At 41.5% G+C, this 23,291-nt stretch overlaps 3 protein-coding genes across 7 annotated transcripts in view; 2 read left to right on the forward strand and 1 right to left on the reverse strand.

The window, feature by feature from the left end:
- Window positions 1-1,043: 1,043 nt before the first annotated feature.
- On the reverse strand, window positions 1,044-7,312 carry LOC115155485 (cytochrome c). 2 transcript variants are annotated; one of them, XM_029702120.1, is made up of 3 exons: window positions 7,188-7,312; window positions 1,853-2,026; window positions 1,044-1,751 (listed from the first exon to the last, which is right to left on the reverse strand). In XM_029702120.1, the coding sequence occupies exons 2-3, from the start codon at window positions 2,019-2,021 to the stop codon at window positions 1,606-1,608; spliced, it is 315 nt and encodes a 104-aa protein (XP_029557980.1). In that variant the 5' UTR covers window positions 2,022-2,026; window positions 7,188-7,312; the 3' UTR covers window positions 1,044-1,605. The 2 variants fall into 2 exon arrangements, with proteins under 2 accessions (XP_029557980.1, XP_029557979.1); XM_029702119.1 differs by having other exon boundaries at window positions 7,162-7,307.
- Window positions 7,313-10,117: 2,805 nt separating this feature from the next.
- On the forward strand, window positions 10,118-14,168 carry rbm45 (RNA binding motif protein 45). 2 transcript variants are annotated; one of them, XM_029702122.1, is made up of 11 exons: window positions 10,118-10,660; window positions 11,464-11,586; window positions 11,814-11,940; window positions 12,034-12,153; window positions 12,252-12,425; window positions 12,525-12,654; window positions 12,817-12,916; window positions 13,051-13,214; window positions 13,451-13,659; window positions 13,758-13,788; window positions 13,926-14,168. In XM_029702122.1, exons 1-9 carry the CDS (start codon window positions 10,391-10,393, stop codon window positions 13,641-13,643), a joined length of 1,401 nt encoding a protein of 466 aa, XP_029557982.1. In that variant the 5' UTR covers window positions 10,118-10,390; the 3' UTR covers window positions 13,644-13,659; window positions 13,758-13,788; window positions 13,926-14,168. The 2 variants fall into 2 exon arrangements, with proteins under 2 accessions (XP_029557982.1, XP_029557981.1); XM_029702121.1 differs by lacking the exon at window positions 13,758-13,788 and having other exon boundaries at window positions 10,119-10,660.
- A 1,670-nt stretch (window positions 14,169-15,838) lies between these two features.
- Window positions 15,839-23,291, forward strand: part of LOC115155487 (oxysterol-binding protein-related protein 6-like) — a 93,880-nt gene continuing 86,427 nt past the window's right edge. For all 3 annotated transcript variants that reach the window (XM_029702123.1, XM_029702127.1, XM_029702126.1), the window contains exon 1: window positions 15,839-16,117. The gene's annotated coding sequence lies outside the window, so the exon portion shown is untranslated. The remainder of the gene's footprint in view (window positions 16,118-23,291) is intronic.

Below are 23,291 nucleotides of genomic sequence, written 5' to 3' on the forward strand. Positions count from 1 at the left end.
TAAACTAGTGTCCTTTATCGTTTGGCCATCCCATTCAAGTTTGACCTTCTCCCATGGAACAACCCATAGATTGAGAAACTCTATTGGGCACTTCCCATTTGGTTATGAATGCAGGGTAAGGTGGAATTTACTTGAACACCCCTTCAACTGGTAATTACTAGTTGGGAACTGGTCTATCGCCGGGTGCTAGTCAGAACTAGGAAACTGAAATTTCAGACTTCTTAACAGGTTGTAGTTTTACACGTGTCACGCAATATGCCGTTCAATCAGTTAGCAAGTTAAACATTTCAGAGTTCCCTAGTTCCAACTAGCACATGAATGCGGCATATCCCTGAGCGCCAATTCCCACATGCTGACGTCACCTAAAGAAATGACCTCAATAAGAGCATTTTTGGCAGTTAAATACAACAAAACGCAATCTATATCGTTTTTGAAGCATGATTGCTGTACTTTGTCTATGGTTGACAGAACTTGGCCATTAACCAATCTGGTTTCTCAACGCACGTAAATGCATACAACTGGTAATCTCCACCTTCCCACTTGGTTATGAATGCAGCATTACTCACATACTTTAATGGCATGACAAGGTCATTCAAGTGACCTTCTGAAACTCTTCCATTTTGATGTATGAACTAAGAAACAAACATTCACAGGAGCCTTATATTTACCTGACGACTAACAGAATAATTCCGCTGCGTACTTCAGACCACCATCGTTGAAGTAGTTTGTGGTGACGTCAAGTCATCAGCGATTGGATCATATCTAACCAGATTATCAAAGCAAATGACAAATGTTCAAAACTCTGCATTAACCACGTGTTCTGGCTCTGACCCAACCTGTTTCTGGGACCAATCAGATTAGTTTGAACGTTTGCGTTCTAATGACCGTGGACATGGCGTTTGGCCAAAGGAGTTTGGGTAATCAGGCAAGCCTTAGATTGCCAGCTCTTGCCTTTAAGCCTTCAGGGTTTTTTCTCAATTCCGGCACCTTGGTTAGAGGAAGGAAGTAGCAGTGTTGCCTTGACCACATAAAAACAATTGAGATACTTGTTTAGCATGTAATTTATTAAATTAACAAACCTACATAAAGACATATGAAGTATTAGCAACATGAAGACATTACCAGGGATCACTTTCAAGGTAACCCTTTGAAATTTAGAAACCTTTCCAAATCTGATTGACCGCTTGCATTAGCCATGCAAGTATTAAAACCAGTAACCATACAATGTGTAATTTAGACCATTTGTTGTTTCAAAGCATTTAGTCACACAGCTTTGACTCAATACATTCTGGAACACTTAGTCTATGGCTCAATAATTGATGTATATTAGCACCTGTTAAACCAGGGGATATAATATACGCCATCAAAATGGAGAAACAAAGACACAGCTGTGATCAATATGGCAACTGATCATGCAAATGCCATTCAGAGTCCCAGCAGTTATGTCATGCAGGCTATTGAAAGCCACAACAAATCACCAGACATAAGGCATAACTGTTATGAATACGAGTCTAAGCTTCTTGAAAGATCCCCCCTCCTCTGAACAGTTGATATTTCTCGAAGACAAAAATAATAATAACGTTGAACAAAAATGTAGACATTAGTCTACGAAGTTGCAGACTTCAAATATGCTATGAGATCTGCACGTTCTCCCTTCTTCTTGATGCCAGCAAAGATCATCTTTGTTCCTGGAATGTATTTCTTGGGGTTCTCCAAGTAAGTCATGAGGGTATCGGTGTCCCAGACAATGCCTGAAATCACATGTGAAGGGACAGGTTAGGATGAGAATGAAATGTGTCACGTTGTCAGACTCCATTTATTTCCTGGAGAATGGGGACAATCTCACACGTACCTTTGGCTTTGTTGGCATCCGTGTAGGAAAAGCCTTCAGCCTGTCCAGTCTTGCGTCCAAACAGACCCCAGAGGTTTGGCCCGACCTTGTGCTTTCCTCCATTTTCAACAGTATGGCACTGGGCACACTTCTGGACGAAAGCCTTCTTTCCCTTTTCAATGTCACCCATGTTTCCTATTGGACAATAAGTCAGAAGAGGTCAGCTACAGTACCTATAACAGTAGAAGACCTGCATTAGTAGTAATGCTGAGCGATTTAACCAACATGGTTTAATAACCCCGAATAAACAACAATTCAATAACTGGAATTCCATTTAGTTCAGGTTGTGTGAGCCCAGTATGCCTCATCTTTGTGAATACATTGTCAGACATCTCAGCAGTTGGCTTTGCTTAAATAGCATGACTAAAGACAGAACAGTACAGAGCAGGATTTGCATTAGACCGGCAGCATTTTTAAATTTACAGGACATTTTAGAAATTTACAGGAGCTATATGCATTGGGTGCGTAACCGAATAAGGTGTCCACCCATGGTGCTCAGAATGACAGAAATACCCTTTAGATTATGGAACATGCAAGTCAAGGATGCAACAATATGCAGTCCTTCATACCAAATTCTGATATGTTAGAATAACTGTCCACATTAACTTTTCCTCAGCCAACAATACCATGGTAGAAAAGTTGACCTACTCTATTCTAAAACAGACTCTGGGACAGTTTTGGGATAATAAATCACAAATTCATAACCAGGAAGCCTATGCAACAAAAATTAAAAAGCAAACGATATAGCACCCAAACCTAGTTGGTAATATGACTAGGATTGTGCCTTTGACTAATGGACAAGGAAAGAAAGTTGATTAAAATAATTGCCTCCGCGGATCCCATTTTGGCTAGGTTACTTCAAAACAAGGTAAGACATGCCTCACATGTAGTAAAATGTCCAGGTTTCAAACAATTAAGTATATATTTAAAAAAATAAAATTAGGGCTGGGCAATATGGCCAAAATATCTTAACTTCTCTAGGGTAGGGGGCAGTATTTTGACGTCCGGATGAAAGGCGTGCCCGTAGTAAACTGCCTGCTACTCAGGCTCAGAAGGTAGGATATGCATATTATTAGTAGATTTGGATAGAAAACACTGAAGTTTCTAAAACTGTTTGAATGATGTCTGTGAGTATAACAGAACTCATATGGCAGGCAAAAACCTGAGAAAAATCCAACCAGGAAGTGTGGAAATCTGAGGTTTGTAGTTTTTCAAGTGAGCCTATACAGTGACTTAGGGTTCATTTTGCACTTCCTAAGGCTTCCACTAGATGTCTTTAGAACGTTGTTTCATGCTTCTACTGTGAATAGGGAGAGAATAAGAGCTCCTGGAAGTAGATGAGTGAGAAAATGCCATGAGCATGCTCACATGAGTTAGCTGTGTTCCTTTTCTTTTTTGAAGACATTGGAATATTACTGAAGATTTATGATAAAAACATCATGAAGATCGATGCTATACATCGTTTGACATGTTTCTACGAACGTAAATATAACTTTTTTTTACTTTTCGTTGTGACATTTTGCGCGCTTCCTGCATTTGGAGTAGTGGACTATGAGCGAACAAAAAGGAGGTATTTGGACTTAAATGGACTTTATCAAACATTTATTCTGGAGCTGGGATACCTGGGAGTGCATTCCGATGAAGATCAAAAGGTAAGTGAATATTTATGTAATTTTTGTCATTTCTGTTGACTCAAATGGCAGGTATCTGTATGGCTTGTTTTGATATCTGAGCGCTGTACTCAGATTGCAAAATCTGCTTTCGCTGTAAAGCTTTTTTGAAATCTGACACAGCGGTTACATTAAGGAGAAGTGTATCTATAATTCTTTGAATAACTGTTGAATATTTTATCAACGTTTATGATGAGTATTTCTGCAAATTGATGTGCTCATTCACCGGAAGTTTTGGGAGGCAAAACATTTCTGCACATTACACACACCAATGTGTATATATATATATATATATATATAAAAAAAAAAGGGGTTGTTGGATATAAATATGAACTTTATCAGGCAAAACATACATGTATTGTGTAACATTAAGTCCTATGAGTGCCATCTGATGAAGATCAAAGGTTAGTGATTCATTTTAGCTGTATTTTGTGACGCCTCTCCTTGCTTGGAAAATGGCTGTGTGGTTTTTCTTGTCTAGGCGCTGTCCTAACAATGTTATGCTTCCGCCGTAAAGCCTTTTTGAAATCGGACAATGTGGTTGGATTAACGAGAAGTGCATCTTTAAAATGGGATATAATAGTTGTATGTTTGAGAAATTTGAATTATGAGATTTGTTGTTTTGAATTTGCCGCCCGGCTATTTCACTGGCTGTTGAATAGTGTGTCCCACAGGTGGGCGTCCCACATACCCCAGAGAGGTTCATGTATTTTTACGTTTTTAATAACGTTCAAAATTCTCAATTCAATTGAGTCGTTCTCCATTCTGATTGTTCAATTCAACCCCCCCCCCCCAGACTAATAAGCATGACCAGTCAAATATATTTCCATCGACTGACATTTCCACCAATGAAAAAGCTAAAAATAATTATTGGATTTAACCCCCCGTCTCCCGGACAATTGGCCAGGTCCAATTAATTTTTGGGCTTTTCTATTTATTTTAAATTAGCCAAGACAGATTATACCAGCTAACAGAAACCATGTTACAGAGCATGTCTGGCCACTGTCTGAGATGACTAACATGATGACTAGACCGGGCACGCGCATGTTGATTTTGTACATCCACACAAGATGCAATAAGAACACAGGTTGAAATATCAAAACAAACTGAACCAACTATATTAATTTGAGAACCGGTTGGTACACATGAAGCACTCTTGTCCATTTAGCAAGCTTGCAGTTGCTAGCTAGTTTGTCCTGGGATATAAACATTGGGTTATTATTTTTTATCTGAAATGCACAAAGGTCCTTTATAGAATTTTTTACCCACTGAGTCACAAAATAGTGTGCTCTACTCAGACAATTAATACAGCATCTCAGTCCAAGAGGCATCACTACAGTCCGCTGTATCACATCCGGCACACAGATTGGCCCTGCGTCGTCCAGGCCCCGGCATTTTAAATAATAATTTGTTCTTAACGGACTTTCCGAGTTAAATATATAAAACTAGTTAGTTTCTAGTGAGCTCTTCTTTTGTGGACTTTATATGGCAGTCAGCTACCAACTTTAAGGTGCATTACCACCACCAACTGGTCTGGAGTTTGGACCTCGGTTCATCTTTCAAATCAGCCAAGTGGGTATATGCGCCTAAAACCCAGAGGAGATGGGAGAGGCGGGACTTGCAGCGCATTAAATACAGACCCAAGTTCTATTTTAGTAGCTGGCTACACAGACACTTGTTGATGCAAGAAGTTTGGATGAAATGATTGAACACACATAAGTACATTCATGATGTCTACCCAATGTGGACCTGACAGGAATATTTTGGCAATTGAACTTTCACCATTGTTGGCTTTGAAATTTCCATTATTGTTGAACTTTAATTGTGATGTCATTATTTCTAAATGCATTTAATGTTCAAAGTTAGTTGCGCTAAAATAAACTCACCTTTGCAATGGAGAATGTCATCTTTACAAAACTGGTTGAACAGTTATTTTAATCCATGTAGCCACCTGCAACTTTCCATTAATATTTTGAATTCTGAACAATTCAGTGTAGGACATTTTTACCTTCAATAGAAACATTTTAAATTGGTCCTGTGCAGTTAGAAACCCCCCCCCCCCAAAAAATACAAATTACCACCAACAAGTTCTCCATCTCAAATTATTTTAGAATCAATAGTGTATCATGCCAGTATATCTCTGCAGCAGTAGTAGTTAGTTTAGTAGCTAGCTACACCAGTAGTGTGTAGCGGAAATAGATCAATGGAAGGCAGGCACAGGTTAAGTCGTGGTCACCTTGGGGTTCATAATTCCTCATGAAACTTCCCTGACAATCTGCACATAAGATAGCTTGTTAGCTAGGGGTGAGTCGAATGACTGAACGTACCGGCATTTGGGTGTAGCAACGTAAACTAAGCTAGGGTAGTCAAACGACGGGCAAATTAGGCTGTATTTGAATGATAACCAAGTTAACTACACAGTTAGCTAGCTATCTCGCTGTTGCCGTGGCCAAGGTTAGTTAGCTAGCTATCTCGCTGTTGCCGTGGCCAAGGTTAGTTAGCTAGCTAGCTCGCTGTTGCCGTGGCCAAGGTTAGTTAGCTAGCTAGCTCGCTGTAGCCGTGGCCAAGGTTAGCTAGCTAGCTCGCTGTAGCCGTGGCCAAGGTTAGCTAGCTAGCTCGCTGTAGCCGTGGCCAAGGTTAGCTAGCTAGCTCGCTGTAGCCGTGGCCAAGGTTAGCTAGCTAGCTCGCTGTAGCCGTGGCCAAGGTTAGCTAGCTCGCTCGCTGTAGCCGTGGCCAAGGTTAGCTAGCTAGCTCGCTGTAGCCGTGGCCAAGGTTAGCTAGCTAGCTCGCTGTAGCCGTGGCCAAGGTTAGCTAGCTAGCTCGCTGTTGCCGTGGCCAAGGTTAGCTAGCTAGCTCGCTGTTGCCGTGGCCAAGGTTAGCTAGCTAGCTCGCTGTAGCCGTGGCCAAGGTTAGCTAGCTAGCTCGCTGTAGCCGTGGCCAAGGTTAGCTAGCTAGCTCGCTGTAGCCGTGGCCAAGGTTAGCTAGCTAGCTCGCTGTTGCCGTGGCCAAGGTTAGCTAGCTAGCTCGCTGTTGCCGTGGCCAAGGTTAGCTAGCTAGCTCGCTGTTGCCGTGGCCAAGGTTAGCTAGCTAGCTCGCTGTTGCCGTGGCCAAGGTTAGCTAGCTAGCTCGCTGTTGCCGTGGCCAAGGTTAGCTAGCTAGCTCGCTGTTGCCGTGGCCAAGGTTAGCTAGCTAGCTCGCTGTTGCCGTGGCCAAGGTTAGCTAGCTAGCTCGCTGTTGCCGTGGCCAAGGTTAGCTAGCTCGTTAAAAGGCAATACCATAGTAATAACTACGACGTTACAAAACGGCTGATGTAAGCAGTCTAGCTAACGTTAGCTATTCACTCAAGTCACCACAACTGTTTGCTGATGTACCATTTCTTCACAGCCATGGCTTTTCAGTTATCGGTTTGATGTTAGCGGGCTAGCAAGCTAGTAAAATTACCACGTTTCAACAACGGATACAGAATCAGGCAAAACGTTCCTTTAGATAAAATAAAATGTAATAAAAAAAAAAATTTAAAAAAACGAACCAATGCAATGTTCACAATTCAAGAAACTGACTAAAAGTTAAACTACTAAAAACGTATTTAATCAATGTTACCTGTTCAAATAAACTATATTCCTTACAGTTGTTCAACTTCAGAGCTTTTAGTCTTTAGTTCCGATCAGCTTTCTCCTCGCCGGTAGCCGACTCACTGGATGTGATGGTATTGAGAGCAAGTTCCTTTTTCTCCCCTCCAGATTTTATTACGTCATCCAGACTGGCCAGTCACATGTTTTGCATTCAAGCCCTAGATGGAGTTGAGAACATGATGTAGGCCTACTACACAAATGGAAATAGTTTGTATTCACACTACACCACAACAAATATGTCTTTATTCCTCTTGGACTACATTCATTTTTTTTAATTTTTTTTACCACTTAATCATCATTGGAAAGATCAGACAACAGTTGGAATGTGCAAGATTGTTGTGGGGAATTATACCACTGTATTTCATTGTCAAGAGGGTTTGTTGCATCCTTGTAACCATACATCGACCCAACACCAGGTAGTTATTTTGAGAAGAAGATCTAGCTACACATAGCTAGCTGAAGTATATACTATACCAGAGGGGAAGAGGCGAAGCATATACGGAGAAAAAGATGGTGAAGCGGATGATGAAGTGGATTTGGAATCTAATGGTGGTATTATCAAGGAGAATTGTAGTATTGTCCAAAATAATGGAAAATGGAGCAAATTAGTGTACAGTGATGAGAATGTCACTTCGGATCTTGTTGGAGTACGGTTTATTAACGAGAAGCAGCTGATCAAATTACCAATCTTGAGGAATCCATTTGAGATATCCAAACTGGTGGAGAGAGTTCTGGGTAGAGTGAAGGCTGTGAGGATCACGAGAGGCGGGCAAAGGGAGCACCCCACTATCCACATCGACGGGACAGCAGTGGAGAAGGTGGAAAGTTTTAAGTTCCTCGGTGTACATATCACCGACAAAACTGAAATGGTCCACGCACACAGACAGTGTGGTGAAGAAGGTGCAACAGCGCCTCTTCAACCTCAGGAGGCTGAAGAAAACCCTCACTAACTTTTACAGGTGCACAATTGAGAGCATCTTGTAACACGGAACCCAAACCGCTATTGTGCATATATGTATTTTGTCCCCTTACACCAAACGCGATCACGACACGCAGGTTAAAATATCAAAACAAACTCTGAACTAATGACATTAATTTGGGGACAGGTTGAAAAGCATTAAACATGTGTGGCAATTTAGCTAGTTAGTTTGCACTTGCTAACTAATTTGGCCTATTTAGCTAGCTTGCTGTTGATAGCTAATTTATACTGGGATATAAACATTGAGTTGTTATTTTACCTAAAATGTACAAGGTCCTCTACTCCGACAATTAATCCACACATAAAACGGCCAACCGAATCGTTTCTAGTCATCTCTCCTCCTTCCAGGCTATTTCATCTTTGAATTTCTCATCTCATATGTATATACTGTATACTGTATCACTGTATCACCACCTGGTACAGCAATTGCAACGTCCACAACTGCAATGCTCTTGAGAGAGGGTGGTGCGGTCTGCCCAATGCCTGCCCTCCAGGACATCTACATTACCCAGTGTCACAGAAAGACCAAGAAAATCATCAAGAACAGTAGAACAGAATTCATTTTTTTTTCTGTGTGTGGCCACTGCTCATGCTCTCAAAATATTGGCGCTCGGAGAAGTTTTCTGAGGTGACCAGGACAATTATGAGATGGAGTTACGTTTGGGATACCACCGGGCACCAAGCAAAGTCGGGAGAAGAGGAATATTGGCACATAGACACAGAAAGTGAGATATCTGGGGAGGAATGGAGGGGAAAAAAGAAGAAGAGGTCGAGGAGAATGAGGAAAGCAGAGGTTTTATTTGAATTTGAGGAAGATAGCGATAATGTAGACGGGGTGTCAAGTGCAAACAGAGTGAGCTGTGCACCTGAACGATTTCTGGAGGTGAAGTGGAAGTGAATGAGGACGTGTTAAGTGAGATGGAAGGTGTGAGAAGAACTCAGAACTCGAGCCTGGCATCAATGAATATGATAAAGAAGAATCTGGTCCAGTAGGAGTGAAATTTGGGGAGAAAGTGGATCCTTGCCTTTTGGGGGATCTTTTTGTGGTTTCAGAGTGGGTAGGAAAGGAGTTGGGTGTAGTTGAATCAGTGAAGGTAACCTGTAGTAGACTTGTGATGTTTGTTTGTGTTTCTTCTGACTAGAGGGAGAAGGTGTTCCGTGTCCCACAACTTGGGTCAAGATCTGTTTCTTGCTTTACTCCTAGGAACAGGGGTAGTGGGGTAGCGTGGAGGTGGAGCAATTAAACCTGAAGATTCCTGGTGTTTGTGATGCCTGCCGTTTTTTTATTTTTTACTTTATGGACCACAAAGAATTTCGCTATACCACAAGCTTTTCGCAACACCCGCAATAACATCTGCTAAACATGTGTATGTGACCAATAAAATGTTATTTGATTTGAAAGTATAATGCATTTATAGTATAGTCCAGTTGGGGGCTGTATTGCAACATATCGGATGCCAACCTTCGTTAAACTCAAAAGAAGAAGAAAGAAGAGCTTGCTTGTAGTCCTAAAGCCCGCGAATGAGTTCCTCTGGTTCGTTCAGCCAACCCATGTGAAAAAAAGTATGTCTAAACAGGCTTTTGGAATAAAGGTTTAGGAGATTTTACGTTTTTTTCTGTAAGATAATAGCAGTCAGTTAACATGACCTTTATGATTTATGAAGCCTTTTTGGTGTATGTGCTTTTAAAAAAAACAAACATTCTTATACATTCACAAAATGTGACGTTAGCTGATGGAGATTATCTCATAGAACAGAACGTATAAGATCTAAATATTGTGTTTATCCAAAAACCCTACCAAAATGCCATTCATTTTCTCCATAGGCATTGTCCAAGGATCCATAGCGGAGTCAGTACCTACAATAAGACGCCATTACTATCTATCGCTGTTCTAAACCAATCAGGTGGTTGTTTCGACGAAACGAATCGTTGGACGTCGTTGGTCACGTGCTTCTTCCTGAAAAAGGAGATACAGTCATTTGTACGTTGCTGCGATTTCCTCGGAGTTTCAGTATCAAACTTAACATCACTAGCTACTATATACACGATACGGAAAATATACAATTAATTGTTGTTGTTTTTAAACGGTGGTAGACAGAGCAAGGGAAACCGTAACTATCGATAACTATTTACGGATCATCGTCGACTCCACTTCGCGAGTGTGTGTGTGTCTTGTTAGCTAACGTTAGCTTAGCAAGATAGTTTTCAGGGTGGTAAAATGGAGGATGCATTTAGGCCGTCGACGGATCTCGATGATCCCCCAAATAGTCGCTTGTTTCTAGTTACAAGTAAGTCCATCACCGAGGACATGATCCGGGAGCAGTTTTCTCTTTTTGGGGAAATTCAGGATGTTTGGGTAGTCAAAGACAAGCAGACAAAGGAGTCAAAAGGAGTGTCCTTTGTAAAATTTACTAAATCGTCCGAGGCATGTACGGCAATGGAAGAAATGCATGGAAAATGCTTGGTCGAAGGAACCAAACCGATCAAGGTATGTACTCTGGCTTCTGTGATTTTGCTCATGTTATAAACACTATTGTAGCTAGTGCTTCTTCATTTGGTTTTCCGGCACATTTTTGTAGTATCAGGCTGGGTGAAGGAGTTAGGCCTACGTATTGCTGCCTTTCGAAGTTCGGACTGCGCGTTTCACATTTTGTTAACCAAAAAAGGGACACGGGGTGGGGTAAGAAATTGCACCGGCATCTTATCCCTATTGTCTATTATATTGACAAGATAGTCGATTGACCACTATTGGAAATGCATGTCTTTTAAGATGGGGAGGGGTGTAGATCAGTTGGGACCATTCTAGCCAATGAGGGCAGATAAGCGTGTGAACAGGCCATAGAGATGGAGGACTCATTTTTGTATCTGTACCGTTTATATAGCGTTTGTGACAGTATGGGCAGCGTCATTGAGGCTACGTTTGTTTTAAAGTACGCCATTCTCTTCTTCATTGGCGAATTGCTCCCAGCTCATAGGAATCCCCACCCAGTTGACTGCTTTAAAATGGTGGATGCTGTCAAATAAAATCATTGTATATGTCACATGTGCCGAATACAACAGTGAAATGTTTACTTACACGCCCTTAACCAACAATGCAGTTTTAAGAAAAATAGGTGTTAAGAGTATTTACTAAAATATGTTAGAACGGCTTATGGCCATGTTAAAACGGGTTAGATCCATGATGAGTCTTATATCCAGCCTGCTGACAACAGGCACAACATCTGATATAAAGTTGTTTTTGTGTGTATTTTTATGTATTTATTTATCATGCTAAGTTATCTCTTCTGCCAGGTGTTTATTGCCCAGGCGAGATCGTCTGGAAGCCACCGAGACGTGGAGGATGAGGAGCTCACCAGAATATTTGTGATGATTCCCAAAACCTTTACAGAGGACGACTTGAAAGAAACATTCAAGGTAGTTCATCACCCCCATGTTGTATTTGGCTCAGTTGGTAGAGCATGGTGTTTGCAACGCCAGGGTTGTGGGTTCGATTCCCACGGGGGGCCGGTACAAAAAAAAAAAAAATGCATGAAATGTATGCACTCACTACTGTAAGTCGCTCTGGATAAGAGCGTCTGCTAAATGACAAAAACGTAAATGTAAATGCAATTCCAATATGGTTTATCATTCATTTCTCACAGGAATATGGTGATATTGAGTATTGCATCATCGTAAAGAATAAAACTACAGGAGAAAGTAAGGGCCTGGGGTATGTGAGATATCACAAACCCTCACAGGCAGCCACCGCCATAGAGAACTGTGAGAAGAGTAAGTCGTCTCTTTTTGTTCATATCACACGTCTGTGAAAACTCAAACTATCAATCTAATAATCCATGTTTGTGCCGTTTTTGTTTACAACAGCATATAGGGCCATTCTTGCAGAGCCGAGGAACAAAACGCCAGCCCCAGACAACGACTACTTTAGCCCTGCCAGAGCAGAGCATGTCCAGGGTGACCCAGGAATGACTTCCTATCCATTTGGTATGTACCTGCCATTGGTGTGATTAGGCCTACAATTTCTACAGACCCATTATTGTTTTTCTGCAAATGCTAAGCCATTCTATTTCCTCCCATTGAAGTGGACTCTGGTTTTCATACCAGAGGAGACATGCGGGGCACAGACATCATCACCAGGTGCTTAATGGTGTCATCAAGGGCGAGCATCACACAAGATCAAGTCTATAGCCTCTTTGACCTGATCCCAGGGATGGATTATTGCGAGATGCAGCAGGATTCATATGGTTTCAGTACAGGTAGCCACAAAACACAGTTACTCCCTCAGATGCAACACCTGACGTATTGCATAGGAATTGGTGGCTACTAGTTTTTGTTGTATTTTTTTACCCTTTCAGGGCAAGCTATGATTCGCTACAACAACCTTGGATCAGCTGTCTATGCGAAAAACAAACTGGATGGCTTTGAGTACCCACCTGGGAACCGGCTAGCAGTCACTCACATTGATGATGGGCAGGACAGAAGAAGGTAAGATGCAATGTAATTTTATGGTATTGTCCATCGAATCTAATTTTATTTGTCAGATACAAATGTTTAGCAGATGTTATTGCGGGTGTGTTAGGTCGTTGTTGTTAGGTCGTTGTTGTTAGGTTGATGTTTGGTCCTTATTTACCCTCTTGTTGTCTCCAGCCCAGTGGGAAGGATGGCCATGCAGCTGGTAGCAGCCCAGATGATGTCTATCGTGTGCAATGCTCCTACTGGACCACCACCACTTAGGAAGACGAGCACTGTAAGTTACTGACTTGGTTAACCTTGAGGGAAAGAGGCCGTTTCTAGTACTTTCTAGAGCTAACCAAGATTTAAAAAAAAAAAACTATCACATGATGATTGAACTTCCTAACAAACTTTATATGTCTTTGGCAGGGCTATCCATCACCTGCTGTTCCCCAGAGCCCCCGGGTACAGACAGATGTTGCCCTCCCACCTCTCCAGAAGTTGGCCCCCTCAGACAGCCGGGTGAAAGAACGCCTATTTGTGGTCTTCAAACCTTTGCCTCTGCCCATGGATGTGCTTGAAGATGTGTTCTGGTATGAGAGACCATTATTTTCATCAATACACTGTTTATTAACACTTACTACTGATAAACTGTTAGTTTAGAGATTATAAAATACTTTTAATTGTTTCTAAAGTTTTCCGTAATGTGCTACTGATTCCCTTTTTAACTTTGGGCAAGAGGGATAGTTGCGATCTTGTGAGTATTGATGATTGGGGGAGGTCAAAATTCCTGCAGATCAGTTATCCCCCTATCTCTCTGTTTCTACAGCCGTTTTGGTTCTCTGGTTGAGGTTTTCCTTGTGCCTGGACGGAATGTGGGCTACATGAAGTACGCAGAGAGAAAGAGTGCAGATGATGCCATGGCGACCCTACATGGTCAAATGGTGAATGGCGTTAAAATGAAGGTGATGCGGGCTGACCCGCCCAAAGAGGAGTCTCACAAACGTCAACGCACCTATTAGGGGGACACAGAACAAGGTAAGTGTCTCCAAGGGTTAAGACTAAATTCTGTAGCGATCAATGACAGCGAGTGTCCACAAGCTGTTTTTTTTCTTTATACATACTTGAATTACCAGAGACGTATGTTGAGTTACCAGCAGACATAAGGTAAGCATATAGCAGGACTAAACAATATACTTTTCATATTTTTATTTTTTTATCTTAACCTGACTCTGGGCAACACGTTAGGAGAGACCAACACAGTTTAATGCATATTTAAAGTGCTGATGTTTTTGTTCCTACAGAGATGACCTAAGTGACATGACCTCCAACATGACTGAACCGACATAAATGATGACAGGACCAAATTACGACCACACTACGGACAGTGATCTCTGTACCTTACTTTGATGTTTCTTTGTACTAACGCTGAAGGTGATGACAGTGGTGGTCCTTTTCTCCTCAAGATTGATATTTTGATGTTAAGGAATAGAGTTTGAATCTGCATTGGTCCTAATATGTTCTCAATAAAAAAAACACCCAATGCATTTTGTGTGTGAATTTATTTTTGTTTTTTATTGAGTGTCAAATATTGTCGTTTTTCCTCAATGTTATTAGCAGACTAGATTTTGTTGTATTATGCCCAAGTTTGTATTTTCTTAATGCAGCCTACTTGTTGTTTCCAGTGGGCTGAAGGGCATAACAGGGCCGCAAATTCAGAATGTTGCTGGAGAAACAGGACAGCAAATTCAGAATGTTGCTGGATAAACAGGACAGCAAATACAGAATGTTGCTGGAGAAACAGGACAGCAAATTCAGAATGTTGCTGGAGAAACAGGACAGCAAATTCAGAATGTTGCTGGAGAAACAGGACAGCAAATTCAGAATGTTGCTGGAGAAACAGGACAGCAAATTCAGAATGTTGCTGGAGAAACAGGACAGCAAATGCAGAATGTTGCTGGAGAAACAGGACAGCAAATGCAGAATGTTGCTGGAGAGACTTGAGTTAAGGGCATTGGGGCTGGTTTACACATTTAGCAAAAATTATGTTTGTGGAGCAAAGGCTAAAAATACATTAAGAACCAGCTGGGGTTGGGTGGGGTCTAAAATAGGACCAGGAAAGTAAGGGTCAGACTTCAGATATAAAATGGATATGCTTTTAGTATGACCAGTGAGGGGTGAAAGCTGTGTGTGTGTGTAAAATATATATATATCGTGCCAGAGTCATGTATTAATAATAAATCACCTGAATTACTACACTGATAACTAGTATATATGCCTCATGGTGTCAACTAGCAAATACTCGGTGCTTTGCTGTTGAACAGCGTCACGTTCTGTAATAGAGGCGGCGTTGAATATTGGCGACGTGAACATAAACTAGATAATTGTACATGGAAGTACAATTGATGTTACTTGCTTTCTCTTTTAAGTATTTTTGTGGTTAAATTTTTAAAGTATGTATGGTTTTGAAAAACGTTATGTTAGTCTGCAGTAGTAATGGTGGTGGCTGGTTGTAGGTACATTTCGGATGGTCACTAAACATACTTTTATATGTTCAGGCTATAAAACTTGTCACAAAATTTCGTTTGCCTTGTTGAGGGCTTTGGTTAACAGTACAACCACTAGATGGCAGTCTAATTCTTGGGAGAGACTGCTGCATTGCTTTATTCTCTTCCACAACGAGAGAGAGGTGGAATGAGGTGACTCATTCATCCTGGACAAATGGCAACTTTACATTTTTACCAATTTGTGAGCCCCCCCCCCACACACACACTGTTTAATGGAGCAAAGATTCTAGCTCAAACCAGAAACCCTAGTGTAAACGGTACCACCTGTGTCATGAGGATCCAGACCTTTTTGGCAGAGGCCGTACTATGCCCTCATACGAGACTATTACCCCGTAAAATGCCTCCGGCACAAACCCCCAGTACGAACATGGGAACAGCCAGCATCACTAAAATATAACATTTTGACGTGAAACTGTTTCACTATGTTTGTTTCTATAAAGACACTAATCTAAAAATAAAAAAAAGTCCCTGCGTTTCAAGTAGGCTTGAATTTAAGTACAAGCCGTCTAACCCCAAATATGATCATTTTGAAAATGTCTTTATCAGTCTTGTGACTAGTTCACTGCGCTGAGGTAAATGAATCCGGTGCCAGGTTTTGTGAAAGCGACATTGGTCCATCTCGCGTGCGGATCCAGTCCGGTCATTTCTTCCCTCCAAAACTCATCCTTGCTGCAGGGAGGAGCATTGAGCATCCGTCTCACTGTATTCAAGAACACGGATATATACAGTACTTTTTTTGACTTTCCATTGCTTATGTTCAAAACCTTTTTATATCATCTATTATATTGACAAGGGGTTTCAACGCGGAACCTTCTAGCTATCATCTGCCTCAAGAAGGGCGCGGGTTTTTCAGTTGCATAGGGAAGTCGTCTCATTTTATTTCCTGCGCCAAAAAAATGCAATGGCATGGTCAATACAATAAAACCTCGGTAAGCTATGTTTTCCATACTTGGTCAAACTGTACTTTATGTGAATTGTTGCCCTGCGCTTTGTAATTGATGTGAAATTGTTTCTAGAAAAGCCTTTCCAGTCAAGTGTTAACTAGGCATCCTCAGACACCAGGGAAGGCTTCTCCTGTTTATGCCCCACCTGACCAAAGCCTACCTGAGAAACCGATGACAGTAATTCTGCTGCATTTCAATGGCCTGACTTCTAGCCTTTAAACAGGCTACTAACTGCTAGTACCTGCATAATGCACTACAATGATTTCATGTCTTCATTTCAAATGGTTGTCTTAGTTGTACAATGTCAGACTATCCTTCGATTAAGGGAAGTAGTCTATATGAGGAAGAAATGAGTTGGTGAGTGACGTACACAAGATGCATCATCACGCTGTCACTATATACCTTCTCGCATGTGATTGTCATGCACCGTGTACAATACCTTTTCCCACCCAGCAGTAGCCTACAGTGATATTCTGCATGAGGATCCATCCCAGAAGGGAATTTAGCCAGATACAATGAAGGTCAGAATGTGACATTGCAGTGAGGTTTAAACACAGACTTGAATTAACCAAAAGGGCATAGCCTGGAGGGAGGGATTCACAATCACAATGTTGTAATTATCTGCCTGTCACTACATGGTATTTGATTAGGATCCCCATTCAGCTGCAAAAGCAGCAGCTACTCTTCCTGGGGTCCACACAAAACATGAAACATGATACAGAATGACATAATACAGAATATCAATAGACAAGAACAGCTCAAATACAGAACTACATTTTTTTTTTTCAAAGGCACATGTAGCCTACATATCAATGCATACACACAAACTATCTAGGTTAAATAGGGGAGAGGCGTTGTGCTGCGAGGTGTTGCTTTATCTGTTTAAAAATAATAATAATAGGTTTGCTGTTTATCTGAGCAATATGAGATGGAAGGAAGTTCCATGCAATTAGGGCTCTATATAATACTGTATGCTATCTTGAATTTGTTCTGGATTTGGGGACTGTGAAAAGACCCCTGGTGGCATGTCTGGTGGGATAAGTGTGTGTGTCAGAGCTGTGTGTAGGTTCAGGCATTCACATCCCTGAACAGATTAAGCTTTGGTAGCACTAGTCATTGATTTTCATTTTTTGGGGACTGAGGAGAGGAGACCTGCTCAAGGTGTCCTCATTTCATGATGGGTAAGTGTCAGGTCTCCCTTCTCATTCATGTGATTTAGAAGGCAAAACTGATCCCAGACCAGCTCTCTTATTAAACACAGAGATCTTTTCATCTTTCTGATGACTTGTTTCATAAAAAATTGTGACACAATTGGAACCCTTGGGCTGTGTTTTTAATTAGTCAATTATAGTAGTTTGCTGAGAGCCTGTGGATCTGAAGGACCCTGTTTAACGTCAGGTTTAATGAGACGGTACGTTAATGAAATGTTCAGTCCATTCTACTATTGTAAACACAATATTCAGGGTGCAATAGTAATCTTTTTGTATTGTTTTATTGTAGTAGACCTTCACAATGAACTACCTTTAGCTCCACAGGCCTTTCACAAATCAGACTGATGGTATAGGCCTAGTTACAACACACATCCACATCACATGATTGCCTTCCCATTTAAGTTCTATTGTCCAACTGAGTGAATATTGGAAGACTGTTTGCTCAATGACTGTTACAATGTGCCAGTGGAAGCGGATGCAATACTTTTGTCATCACATATGAAGGTGATGCCATATGAAATGGAGTCTCATCTGTATTAACCTCATTGCCAGTAGTTCAGTTCATCTAACCTTCTTCACCCCTCCCAGTCATCCAATCACTATGCGCTTATTACCCGTTAATAGCACGCAATAGTTGTTCCCTGATAGGAATGAAGCCCCTGTGTTCTCTTCCTGTAATGTGATCTACATGGATCTGTTATCCACCTGCTTAATTATGGAACAGGAATGGTGATTAGCAGCACCCTCGGAGCAGCAGACCATCAATAGCACTGTGATAATGATGACTGACCGTCTGGTCAATAGCACTGTGATAATGATGACTGACCGTCTGGTCAATAACACTGTGATAATGATGACTGACCGTCTGGTCAATAGCACTGTAATAATGATGACTGACAGTCATATACTGAACCAAAATATAAACGCAACACTTTCAAAGATTTGACTGAGTATACATTTCCTTATATAAACTGTAAAACTGGTGGTCTATGGTTGTGAGGCCGGTTGGACGTACTGCCAAATTCTCTAAAACGACGTTGGAGGCGGCTTATGGTAGAGAAATTAACATTCCATTTTCAGACAACAGCTCTGGTGGACATTCCTTCAGTCGGCATGCCAATTGCATCCTCCCTCAACTTGAGACATCTGTGGCATTGTGTTGTGTGTCAAAACGGCACATTTTAGGAGTGGCCTTTTATTGTCTCCAGCACAAGGTGCACCTGTGTAATGACCATGCTGTTTAATCAGCTTCTTGATATGCCACACCTGTCAGGTGGCTGGATTATCTTGACAAAGGAGAAATGCTCACTAACAGGGATGTAACCAAATGTGTGCACAATCTGAGAGAAATAAGCATTTTGTGAGAATGGATGTTTTCTGGGATCTTTTATTTCAGTTTATGAAACATGGGACTAACACTTTACATGTTGCGTTTTAATATTTCTGTTCAGTATATATGTCTCCTCTGTAGGGCTGTGATTTGTCCTGCGGATGTTGTTCCTTTTCCAGAACATGTGTAGGCTATTTAGCTGGTGGTGCTTTTGCATGTACATTTGGACCACTCAACAACAGTGATGGAAGTAAAATAGACAAGACAACAGACTGTTGTCCTCATGTATCAATAGAAAATCCCTGGTTCAGTGGGCTGGGGCTGTAAGCTGCTTAATGTGATTGAGGGAGGCACTCAGGGGCACTTGACTAGTCTAAGTGAGCTTCCTCCTCCTCAACCCCTCCCAAATCTATTGGGGGCAGGCGGGAAAAGTAAAGTTTAATCCATGGATTTCAACTGGGCTGAAGGAGACAGCATGAGCCACTACTGTCCTACTACTATCCTGGTGTAGATATTTAGGGCTATTACTGAAATGGACTAGGCCAGTGGATCTGCTGTTGTCACATTTCCTTGACATTTTAACTCCTAGCCAGGCCTGCCATACTGGACGGTCAACAGCCTTTTTGGCTAAACCTCACAGAGGTCTCTGGTATGTATGTGCTTTCTTCTCTCTGTGGCAGTTTAGTACCAGTTTAGTACCAGTTTAGTTTAGTACCAGTTTAGTTTAGTACCAGTTTAGTTTAGTACCAGTTTAGTACCAGTTTAGTTTAGTACCAGTTTAGTACCAGTTTAGTTTAGTACCAGTTTAGTTTAGTACCAGTTTAGTTTAGTACCAGTTCAGTTTAGTACCGGTTTAGTTTAGTACAATGTAGAATTGCTTGGTTGGCTGGCGGACATTCCTGTCAGAGGCCCTTTTTGGAAAATGCTCAGTGGTGGTTCTGAGGCCAGAAGAGGGCAAGAAATGACACAACCGCTCACTAAACATTGACTTTAATCCACTGCTCGACTAATATTAGCCAGATGTTGCCCAGTGGGCTTCTACTAGCCGCTGACGTCTCTCATTTACACTCGCATCTCGGCATATTCTCATAATGCTCCGTAATGGATGGACTTTTATAATGTCATGTTCAAATCAACGTTTTATTGGGCGCAACTCGCGGACACCGCATCTCGCGGACTCGCAGATGTTATAGCGGGTGGAGCTAAATGCTTGTGTTACTAGCTCCTAACAGTGCAGCTGAATGCTTGTGTTACTAGCTCCTAACAGTGCAGCTGAATGCTTGTGTTACTAGCTCCTAACAGTGCAGCTGAATGCTTGTGTTACTAGCTCCTAACAGTGCAGCTAAATGCTTGTGTTACTAGCTCCTAACAGTGCAGCTAAAACCTTGTGTAACTAGCTCCTAACAGTGCAGCTGAATGCTTATGTTACTAGCTCCTAACAGTGCAGCTGAATGCTTGTGTTACTAGCTCCTAACAGTGCAGCTGAATGCTTGTGTTAATAGCTCCTAACAGTGCAGCTGAATGCTTGTGTTACTAGCTCCTAACAGTGCAGCTGAATGCTTGTGTTACTAGCTCCTAACAGTGCAGCTAAATGCTTGTGTTACTAGCTCCTAACAGTGCAGCTGAATGCTTGTGTTACTAGCTCCTAACAGTGCAGCTAAAACCTTGTGTTACTAGCTCCTAACAGTGCAGCTGAATGCTTGTGTTACTAGCTCCTAACAGTGCAGCTAAAAACTTGAGGTACTAGCTCCTAACAGTGCAGCTAAATGCTTGTGTTACTAGTTCCTAACAGTGCAGCTGAATGCTTGTGTTACTAGCTCCTAACAGTGCAGCTGAATGCTTGTGTTACTAGCTCCTAACAGTGCAGCTAAATGCTTGTGTTACTAGCTCCTAACAGTGCAGCTAAATGCTTGTGTTACTAGCTCCTAACAGTGCAGCTAAATGCTTGTGTTACTAGCTCCTAACAGTGCAGCAGAAATGTCAAACAAGTACACAGATAATAATAAAAATACAAAAAATCATGAATGTCAGAAGGAATCCAGTTAACAACCCAATAACACTATCAGCAACCCAAATGCAATCTGTGTTTATACACCAAAAAGGTATACTAAGAATATCTACAGCAGTAGATACATTAGAGTGAGCTATGTTGAGAATCCAGTGTATAGAACAAATGCAATGTACAGTCGTAGACATTTCATTCTAATATGTGTGAAGAATACATAATATGAATACACAGTGTATTTTCTAAGTGTTTAATGTCTATATACATAGGACAGCAGCATTGGCTGTGTGTATATGTGAGCACAGGAGTTTGCGTATGTATGGTGGTGGTGGGGGGGTGAGTCTCTTTGTCTTACTACAGGAGATGCGATGGCTGTTCAACAGTCTGATGGTCTGGTGATAGAAGCTGTTCAACAGTCTGATGGTAATAGAAGCTGTTCAACAGTCTGATTGTCTGGTAATAGAAGATGGTCAACAGTCTGATGGTAATAGAAGCAGTTCAACAGTCTGATTGTCTGGTAATAGAAGCTGGTCAACAGTCTGATGGTAATAGAAGCTGTTCAACAGTCTGATGGTAATAGAAGCTGTTCAACAGTCTGATAGTTATAGAAGCTGTTCAACAGTCTGATGGTAATAGAAGCTGTTCAACAGTCTGATGGTAATAGAAGCTGTTCAACAGTCTGATGGTAATAGAAGCTGTTCAACAGTCTGATGGTCTGGTAATAGAAGCTGTTCAACAGTCTGATGGTGATAGAAGCTGGTCAACAGTCTGATGGTCTGGTAATAGAAGCTGTTCAACAGTCTGATGGTGATAGAAGCTGGTCAACAGTCTGATGGTAATAGAAGCTGGTCAACAGTCTGATGGTAATAGAAGCTGTTCAACAGTCTGATGGTAATAGAAGCTGTTCAACAGTCTGATGGTAATAGAAGCTGGTCAACAGTCTGATGGTAATAGAAGCTGGTCAACAGTCTGATGGTCTGGTAATAGAAGCTGTTCAACAGTCTGATGGTAATAGAAGCTGTTCAACAGTCTGATGGTAATAGAAGCTGTTCAACAGTCTGATGGTAATAGAAGCTGGTCAACAGTCTGATGGTAATAGAAGCTGTTCAACAGTCTGATGGTAATAGAAGCTGTTCAACAGTCTGATGGTAATAGAAGCTGTTCAACAGTCTGATGGTAATAGAAGCTGGTCAACAGTCTGATGGTAATAGAAGCTGGTCAACAGTCTGATGGTAATAGAAGCTGTTCAACAGTCTGATGGTAATAGAAGCTGTTCAACAGTCTGATGGTGATAGAAGCTGTTCAACAGTCTGATGGTAATAGAAGCTGGTCAACAGTCTGATGGTAATAGAAGCTGTTCAACAGTCTGATGGTAATAGAAGCTGTTCAACAGTCTGATGGTAATAGAAGCTGTTCAACAGTCTGATGGTGATAGAAGCTGTTCAACAGTCTGATGGTAATAGAAGCTGTTCATCAGTCTGATGGTAATAGAAGCTGTTCAACAGTCTGATGGTAATAGAAGCTGTTTAACAGTCTGATGGTAATAGAAGCTGTTCATCAGTCTGATGGTAATAGAAGCTGTTCAACAGTCTGATGGTGATAGAAGCTGTTCAACAGTCTGATGGTGATAGAAGCTGTTCAACAGTCTGATGGTAATAGAAGCTGTTCAACAGTCTGATGGTGATAGAAGCTGTTCAACAGTCTGATGGTGATAGAAGCTGTTCATCAGTCTCAGTCTTTGCTTTGATGCATCTGTACTGTCTCTGTCTGCTAGATGGTAGAAGAATGAACAGACCGTGACTCGGGTGGCTGAGGTCCTGTTTTGCAGTCTTTCATTGGTTACCCATTTGTTAGCTTGATTCGTTGCAACTTAGGCTACTGCAAATGAGCCAGCTTTCCAGCCAGTCATTTCTACATTCCTTGGTAACGGTACATTTCTGGGGAGGACTATGATTTAGTATTTCACTGAGCTGAACACTAATAACGACATGTGACCAATGTTTAGTCTTTCTATCACCCTCTTGTCTAATGATTAGTGTTGTTTACTCAGTGCTCCTGCTTTACTGTCTGCAGGCGGGCTGGACTGGCTCCAGAGTTCAATTTAATGAACCTTGATAAGTCAAGAAACAGATGTCTGCACAGATGGCTCTAATTTAGATTTATTTTAATTATACAATGAATTCTCTCCCTTGATAGTGTATAGCAGTTTGAAACCTCATACTGTTGAATCCATATTGTGTCATCCATACAAAACAATGCTACAGTGTATCCTGCTGAATTCTCTGCCGTAGCCACTCACAGAGACCGTTATTGATAAGTCTCCAAGTGGATGGTTTGGATCCAAACTGGATTCTGGACGAAAAACAAAAACCATCTGACATTCTTGAGCTTTGCTGGATGGTGAAATCATGATAAGATAGGACAGAGTTGAGGTTGGTAGGACAGAGTTGAGGTTGGTAGGACAGAGTTGAGGTTGATAGGACAGAGTTGAGGTTGGTAGGACAGAGTTGAGGTTGGTAGGACAGAGTAGAGGTTGATAGGACAGAGTAGAGGTTGGTAGGACAGAGTAGAGGTTGGTAGGACGGGGTTGAGGTTGATAGGACGAGGTTGAGG

This window comes from Salmo trutta, chromosome 20 (genome assembly GCF_901001165.1).
Source record: "Salmo trutta chromosome 20, fSalTru1.1, whole genome shotgun sequence".
Classification (NCBI taxonomy): domain Eukaryota; kingdom Metazoa; phylum Chordata; class Actinopteri; order Salmoniformes; family Salmonidae; genus Salmo; species Salmo trutta.